This window comes from Vombatus ursinus, unplaced genomic scaffold (assembly GCF_900497805.2).
Source record: "Vombatus ursinus unplaced genomic scaffold, bare-nosed wombat genome assembly UNPS02014973.1, whole genome shotgun sequence".
NCBI classification, from domain to species: Eukaryota; Metazoa; Chordata; class Mammalia; order Diprotodontia; family Vombatidae; genus Vombatus; species Vombatus ursinus.
The window spans coordinates 298044-307037 of record NW_020954751.1 but is presented as its reverse complement, the minus strand read 5'-3'; the positions used below and the strand labels follow the sequence as shown (position 1 = coordinate 307037).

Sequence of the window (8994 nt, the reverse complement as noted above, 5' to 3'; positions counted from 1 at the left end):
CTTCTCCTTCTCCTTCTCCTTCTCCTTCTCCTTCTCCTTCTCCTTCTTCTTCTTCTTCTTCTTCTTCTTCTTCTTCTTCTTCTTCTTCTTCTTCTTCTTCTTCTTCAGTATTGTGTTGCCACAGTCAAAGGATTTCTCTCCTAGTGACAAAGCATCTGATGATGAGCCTAAGCATAAATCTTGGGATCTGAGGATCCATAGTGAAACATTTTCTGGCTTGGTAAATCCTACAAGAGTTTATATTCTGCTGGCTTAGCCTTCAAAAACTTGGGGTCACCCTCATACCAGGATAAGACATCAAAGCAGCATTTTTGGGTGTAAGAAATCATTAAATGACTTCTCAGTACATGAACTTTTCTATTTTTAAATCAACCTTCCTGGATGCAGCAGCAAATCTGTGATCTCATCAATGCAGCTACTAGGTCCAGTGGTGCAGATTATCACCCATCTGCACCTTCTCATCTTTTGAGACTTTTATCAATGTTTTCTCATAAATCCTATAGAGGTCATTTGATATGCTGATGATATGCTAATAATGATATTTATGTAGCATCTACTGTGTGCCAGAGACAGTGCGAAGCACCTTACAAAATACTGAAGGTCTTCTTATAGAATGTTTGACATTGTGTGGGTACCAATGGAGCACACAGATTATCCACTAGTTATACTTCGCTTTTATTCCTTTCCTTTTCCAGTCATAAATGTTTCTAATAATAGCCTTTATATTGCTTCTCCTGTACAATTCTTCATTGACAATCATTATAATATGCTCTAGTTTATTCATGCTCACATGTGTCTCCATCATCCTTTAAATTTTTGTAGATTATGATATTCCATGCTTTGTAACCACATAAAATAACTAGAAAGTTTTCAGTTATTAAGAAAAATTAGTCTTTGTTTCAAGTATGAATTTGGGGGGAGGGGTCATTAAGAACACCAGACACCATGTTGGTTTTCATCCAGCCTATTCTCTACTTATTCAATTCGGATCACAACTCATTGCACATCTTCATTATATGTTCAAGCCATATAAATGTATATATGCGTATCCTATATATATGTGTACGTATGTACATCTATATATACATATGTGTATATGTACACACATGTACATAAGTATATAATGAGGTATATGATAATGGATTAGCTCTACAGATTATTCATTCAACATCATATGACCATCTGCAAAATAGGCGTTTTTCATCCACTTGATTTTTCCTGTTGGGATAGTTAGACTGAGTTCTTTTGAATGATTATAAAAAATTCATGAAGCAAAGTTTGGGTTATACTTAAGTAAAATAACACACAAAAAGAATACAACTGTAGTTTTATTTATTTAATTTTTTGCATGTATAGAACAACAAAATCCATGATGTCCTATGTATGATACACTAGGCATCAGGGAGACACACATGATCACAGCATTATGCCAGTTTCCACTTTCTTTCTCTTCTCTTCCTAATGTAAAAATCTTTGAAGAACTTCCCATTTAGGCCTTGCTGACATTTTCTCATCTTTTTATGTCCAACAGAGTTGGTGTATATGCTCTTTCACCAACTTGTGGGAGAACTTGACATTCTTGCTTGACTGCCATTATGGATTTAAATAAGATGTAATATACATTATATTGTCAGGACATGAAATGTTACTTGCTCCTGCAGGGGCTAGTGGAAAGTAAAATTAACTCACAATTCATCCTTAAGTTATGCTTTTTTTCCTCATCAAGATGGCTGTCAGCCATAAGGCACATCCAAAGTCACTATAGTGTCTGGAGTCCTTCATGTAGTTCAGTATCATTTCAGGGTTTGTGGGCAAATTAGAAAGCCCTACCTGCCCCCTTTGGTACCCCAGATAGTAAACAGAGTCTCTTGATAATGACAGTAAAGAAACAGTAAATGTCCTCCTCTCTGCCAGGGTCTTATGTATTGCTCTGCAGAAGTTCAGATGTTCAATTCAACTACTCTTCAGTAGTTCCCCATTGTCTATAGGACAAAGTATAAATTTCTTAATCTGGCATTCCAAACTCTTCACAATCTGGGACACAGCTACTTTCCCAATCCGATTTCACATCATGACACTCCTCTTTATGGACCTCACACTCCAGTCAAATAGGCCTTGTTCTCTGATCTAGTCGTACCCTACCTGCATCTGTTTTTGCACAGACTAGACACAAGCTCATTCCATATCTGCAGGGGATTCTCATTTCCCTTCCTATTACCCTTCCCTTTCTTCAAAGACCGACTCAAATATTGTCTCCTCTTTTCTGATCTTCCCAGCTGGAAGTGAGCCCTCCTTACTTGATTCCTTCATATCTCTCTGATTAGTAAGAATATCTGTTGCTAGTGTAATTGAAAAAAAAGAAAACAACTTTCAGACAATATTTTTTTTTTAGTTGAGACAAATGTTTAAGAATTTTCTGTATAATTCTGAAATTTTAAAATTATTTTGAATCAACATCATCTCCCAAATCCTGACTCATGATTGTGGCCTGGAGTTGACCCTGGATCGTTTAAGGACATATCAGAGACTCAGTCTCTGGCAGGTCCTCCTAAGCAGTAAAGGCTTCAAGGACAGAGCCCATGATAAACTACCCACCCATTGCTCATGAAAAGAACCAACACCAGAAGATTGGTCCCAGGAAGATGATTAACTTGGGGGGTCATGACAACCCAAGAAAAAGACAAAAGTACAAAATGTATCATGATATAAAACTGGGAAGTACCATGATACTTGAGGAGGAAGCTAGATAGTTTAGTAGATAGAGCATGGGATGTGCATTTAGGAGGGCCTAAGTTTGAATCCTGGCTCAAACAATTAACAGTTCTGAGACCCTAAGGCAAATCAGTCAACCTGCCAGCCTCAGTTTCTTCATCTGTAAAACGGGGATAATAACAGCACCTGCCTCTCAGGGCTGTTGTGAGGATCTAGTGAATCAATATATATAAAGTGCTTTGTCAACCTTAAAGTTGCTTTTTCAATATTAGTTATTATTATGATGCCCAAGGAAAAATGACAACTTTGGGAGTCAGTTCATTCAGCAATTCTGATACCACATAGACCAATGAAGGTTGTTGACCAAATCCTGCAAGTGTTGACGTTCATGAGAAGCCCATAACTTCACACTGTGTAGATGGATCTCAGTAGAAGGTATTTCTGAGGTTTTCTACATGTGTACCCATCCCAGGGGACCTTGATGGCATAGACCAGGGAGGTCTATGGAGGACCTCTGACTTAGAGGGCCAAGGAATGAGCTCCAAAACCTCCATTTGAGGAGAGGTTCCAGCATAACCTTCTAATTAGTTTCCACCAGTTGCACTCCTTTTGGAATTCTTTGGACTGCTCTATCATTCCCTCACACCAGGTACCTTCTCTCTCCACTCTCTGCTTTTCAGTTTTGGTTTGTGTCTTGTCTTCCCCCATTACATTGTAAGCTCTTTGAGAGCACAGATTGCCTTCATTTTTATTTATTTGTATTCCTAGCACTCAGCACAGTGCCTGGCACTTAGTAGGTGCTTATTGACTCATCGAGGTACTATGTGAACTCAACCTCAGGCTTCTACTGTTTGGAGTTGTTCTACTGTTTTTGAGACTTTTTTGTGCCTTACCCCAAAATACCACAATGGAAAGTGTGACAGATTTGGGATCAGAGGTTTGAATCTCAGTTCTGTTACAGTTGATTCATTGTGCTTGTCATAAAAAAGGCTTACATTGACTGTCACTCTTGGGGCTGCCTTACATCAGGGATGAAGGAACTCAGGGGCATACAGGTATTTTCCAAGGGTTCTAAGCTTCAACAATCTCTACTGTGCTACTCACATTTCAGGAGTGGTGGGATCAGATCCTAGGGAGAACTACATTCATAGAGAATAGCACTTTTTACCTTTGCCCAATAGAAGAATGTTTTTGAAGCATTAGCAAATGAGTGTGCCCTTGACTCAACTTCTGGGACTTGTCAGAGCCCACTGACTTGTCTGATACATTGGCTGACGAGGTCAGAGTGAAGCTGATATGTTCAGACCGCTACGACATACCTTGAACTAATTATTCAAATGTGAAAAAGAAGGTAGCAAGGCATAGAGACTGGGAGGGCTGTACAGGACAGGAGAGTTTCTTTTCTTTAGCCTTTACTGATTTGTGTTTAATTCTCCATTAGACCATACCTTATTCATCTTTGTATTACACCTCCCCCCATCACCAGGACCTAGTACACGTGCTCTGCATATAGCAGGTGCTTAATAGATATTTGTTGATGGTGATGAAGCTAATGAATGAAAAAAAGAAAGATCCTATCCTCTATGAGCCAACTATCCTGCTGCTGATGGCTCCAGGCAGCGTATAGATGAAGAGCACCAGGAAGACAATAAGGATGATGAGAATGAAGGCAATGATTATGTACTTCTTGTAATTCCTCCAGATGAGGTGGTACAGGCACTTGAAGGGACTCAGGAACCAGGAGAAGGAGGTGTCCGGGCGGCTGGGAGAGAGGCAGCAAAGATTGGAATGAGTCAAAGGATCCCACTATTTTGCCACTATTTCAAGTGAGTGCCCGTTAGACTCAAGACCATTTCTAAAGAAGACCTTCTCGATCCCTCAAATCCAAAAGTTGCTATTACATGAGAGAAATCCTCAAGGGGTGGGGAAAGGGAATATTTTAAATGATGACCCTTGTCCCTACTATAATGACTAGAATGGTACCTCCACAGAACATTTTGCTGCTGATTATCTCCTAACTCTGGGTTTAAAAACTTCCATAATTTCTTCCTCCAATTTACCTGACAAAGCCTTATAGAATAATAAATGATAATAATAATAATAATAAATAACAATTATAATCATTATTATCCTCATTTTAGAGAGGAGGAAACAGGCTGAGAGGTTAAGTAACTTGCCTAGAATCACACAGCTAGAAAGTGTTTAAAGCAGGATTCAAACTCAGAACCTCCTGATTTCATGTCTAGAGCTCCAAACACTATGCCATGTTGTCCCTCAAAAAATAAATGAATTCATAGATGACAGGTGTTCAACAATGAATGTGCATAAACAAATACTACTTATCCACGTGTATGTGTCATTCTGCTAGTCTGATGTGGAGATTACATAGTTCCTGATCTCAAGGAGTTCACAACCTAGCTAGAGAAATTCAATAAATTAATGTGAAACAATAGGAAATGACCCAAAAAGAAGCATTAGACTCTTGGTGTAAGGCCCCCAAGGTCCATGGAATGGGTCCTCAGGCTTGAAAAGTTTTCCTGTTGAAGCATTCTACTAAACAAATTTATCTGTCCCTCTCTGGAGTGGGGGTGGGGTGCAATGACTAAACCAGGGGTGGGGAGCCCTTAAGTGCACTTTCAGCTCTCTGAAAGGACAGAAAGATGGTCTTCTACTCACTTGGGTTTATCCAGGGGTTCTGGTTCTTTCCGAGCTTTGCCAACCGGGTTTTTTTCAGCTTCCTCAGCAGTGACTAAATGTAACTCGGCTTCTACTTTACCCTATGTCGGGAAGAAAATATTTTAATTCATCTCTGTTACAAAAATCTCTTAGAAGAAAACCAGAAGCAAAGCAGACATCCCATGTGTATAGTACTTTCAGATCTGAACAACACTTGCCTCCCCATATAGGCACTTGCAGGTATCATTATCCCCATTTTATAGAAGAAAAAAACTGAGGCAGTGCAGTGCTTCTCTTTAAGGGCACAAAAATGATTAGGGAGCAGACTTGATCCCACAATCTAGTGTTTGTTTGTTTTCTGATTAGGAACACTGGGAAGTAATTTAACATTCCTTAAGATTCACTGCACATTGATGAACATCTGGCTCTGCCTCTCCAGGAAGATGACAGGGAGCACCAAGGAGTCAAATCAACAACCATTTGTTAAGTACCTACTATGTGCCAGGTATTGTGATAAGCTCTAGGGATACAAAGAAAGGCAACTCCTTACTCTCAAGGGACTCAGATTCTAATGGAGGAGACATGAAAATACCTATGTGCACACAAACTACCTACAGGATAAATTGGAAATAATAAGCAGAAAATTTGAGCTTTGAAGACCTGGAAAGACACACCCAACTAGGTACGTACTGCATTGGCAACAGGAGGAAAATATTCAGGACAGAGGTGTCTTGTTTCCATGTCTTCTTGTCTGTCTCTTCCCCATTGGGGGACAACAAAAGTAGTTACCTTCTGACACCGATCTGACCCTTGTTTTTCCGTTTGTTGGCAGAAACCTGACCTTTCCCAGTGGTTTGGGGAATGGGAGAATGGTGGCTCTCCTTGGTCAGCCTCAGGTTCTCCCTCCCTCTCAGCTAGCTGGCCACAAGGAAGGAGGGTAGCCCAAACCTGGATCTGCTCTGATCTGGAGATAAATCAAGTACCATACTTTCTCTGTATCTGTCTTTCTTTGTCTCTGTGTGTCTCTGTCTCTCTCTGTCTGTGTCTCTCTGTCTCTCTTTCTCTATCATGACAGGAATTGGGAAGAGCCAACCTAAATGACTCTAGAAAAGGCATTTTAATCCTCTTTACAGGAAAAAATTGTAATACATTTAGTATTATTGTTAAAGATTCTCTTTTCATTATATAGGAATCATTTTTGATAGCTTTATAAGCTATTAATTGAGTTAATAGTTTCCCTAATAGTCCATTTACTTGGGAGAGTGCTCCTTATGGAGTTAGTTTCCCCTAATTGTCTATGTGCTAATAGTTTCCATTATATGTCTTTCTGGAGGAAAATTGTGTAATTGGTTGGTGGAGCTCAATTTTGCAGAGGCTCTCTAGCCAAGGTCTAAATATGCCAAGAGTTCTGATCACCAACAGATATGGTGGTACAGCAGCTAGAAATTGGAAATTTATCAGGTACAGCAGCTAGAAATTGGAAATTTATCAATCTGCTTACCACGAGATAAGGATTGTGATTCCTCTCTTTGACACTTGAGAAGTCAGTGAGTTCAACCTCCTTTAACCCTTTGTGGGATAAAAGGACACAGTCACTTGCTGGAAGCAAATATGCCCAGAAGACTGCTGAAGACGTAGATTCCAATGGAAACCAAATAAAAGGTCCATAGAAAAGGATCCCAGACCTAGAAGTGGGAAAGACCTTCAGAGGCCATTTAGTCTAACTCCCCCATTTTACAGATGAGAAAACTGAGGCCCGGGGAGGTAAAGTGCTTGCCCAAGATTACAAAGGTAGTTAGTAGCTGAAGTAGAATTTGAATCTAGGACCTCTGACTCCAGAGATACCGCTCTTTCTCCTGTGCTTCCATGTCTAGAGGCAGCTGCTATTAAGTACCTCCCCTGTTTTGGGGTCTAATTCTCTGCAAGCCTACCCTGTGTGGGTGGGTTATTGATTATCCTAATGAAATGAGCTATCTTCGCACTGCCTCCCAGAATTGGCTGGATGGCCTTGAGTAGCCACAAAGCTTACGTAAAGAGTCAAGGAAGCAGTGGCAGAATCCTTATTGCAACGTTTATTGTAAAATTCCAGGATGTTTGCTTAACGATATTTAGGCTAAATTCCAAACTTACATCAAGAAAAGCATAGTAACTAAAGTTCTGGACCAGGAACTCAGGGTTCAAATCTTGCCTGAGACACTTATTAGCTCTGTGATCACAGGTAAACTACTTAATCTCATAGAGTCTCATGGTTTCCATGTATAAAATGGAGCTACTTCAGTAACTGGATGAATAGAAGTATGTAGAGAATAATTTTGCATATATATATATATATATGTGTGTGTGTGTATATAATGGTGGGGGGTAGGGGGAAGGAAGGGAAGAAAAAAAGAAATTTACTTGATAACTTTGTTGTGCATTTAAAAGGAATAGCAAGTTGTACATAGATTTGCTGTTTCATGTGCAATTATCTTTTTTTGTATTATGTTCTGAAAATGCTTATTTTATTCCACATGTTAAAAATTAAATAAATTTAAAACTATTTGCATCATGGCATTGCTATAAGCAAAGTACTTTGTAAATTTTGAGGTATGATATAAATGTAAGTTGTTAATATTATCCAGTGTCTTTCTGTAGAAGAATCTATGTCCTATATGGGTTCAGGCATGATTTTTAGGTTAATACACTTCCAAATGGAATTTAAAGCAGAATTATAGAATCAACAGCTTAGTTTGAAGGTTATCTGTTAAGCTAAGGGCATTTGTGAAGGGGAAGGAGAAAATGGGAAGGACAGGACACATACAGGATTTGGCTTTGCTATCTGTAAAATAACAGACATTGCCATTTAATGGTCTATTAGCATAATCCACTCACTGATTGAAACTTCTAGGAACCTTGAGTTTCTTCCTTCAGAAAAAATAATTTCTCATTAAGACCCATCCTTTTTATGATTGTTATAACACTTTTAATATATGTTCAATCATTTTTTAGTTGTGTCCAACTCTTCTTGACCCCATTTTGGGTTTTCTTGGCAAAGATACTGTATTGGTTTGCCATTTCCTTCTCCAGATCATTTTACAAATGAGGAAATTGAGGCAAATAGGGTTAAGAGATTTACTCAGGGTCACATAGCTAGTAAGTGTCTGAGGCCATACTTGAACTCAGGTCTTCCTAACTCCATCCACTGTGTAGTATATCCAGCTTTTGATGCTTACCTGCATGACATTGAGCAAGTCACCTCCCTGAGCCTCAATTCCCTCAACTGCAAAAGGAGTGGAGTTGGATCATATGGTATTTAAGGTCCCTACCAGTTCCAGATTTGTGAGCCAATGCTTTAAAAACCAGAAGACCCAGTTACTATTCCTGTGACTTTGGACAAGTCATTTTGCTTGTCTGAGCCTCAGTTTCTACATCAGCAAAATGGAAATAATGATGCTGGCACTGTCTCAGGGGATTTTTGTGAGGAAAGTGTTTTGTAAGTGGCAGAGTGCTAAATAAAGGAGCTATTGAACTTTTGTTACCTGTCCCAAAGGGTGCCAACCCATCCCCTCCACTCCTAAGTATAGCCAAATACGAAGCTCATGAGATTTAGAGCAGAGGTTCAGGCAT

General features: G+C 39.3%; 1 protein-coding gene across 1 annotated transcript in view; it reads right to left on the bottom strand.

Annotated features, from left to right (window-relative positions):
- Positions 1-3462: 3462 nt before the first annotated feature.
- Positions 3463-8994, bottom strand: part of LOC114030669 (fer-1-like protein 6) — a 193259-nt gene continuing 187727 nt past the window's right edge. Inside the window, exons 39-40 of the mRNA XM_027845520.1 lie at positions 5389-5489; positions 3463-4474 (exon numbers count right to left, since the gene is read on the bottom strand). Coding sequence (XP_027701321.1) covers positions 4294-4474; positions 5389-5489 — 282 coding nt within the window. The 3' untranslated portion in view covers positions 3463-4293. The remainder of the gene's footprint in view (positions 4475-5388; positions 5490-8994) is intronic.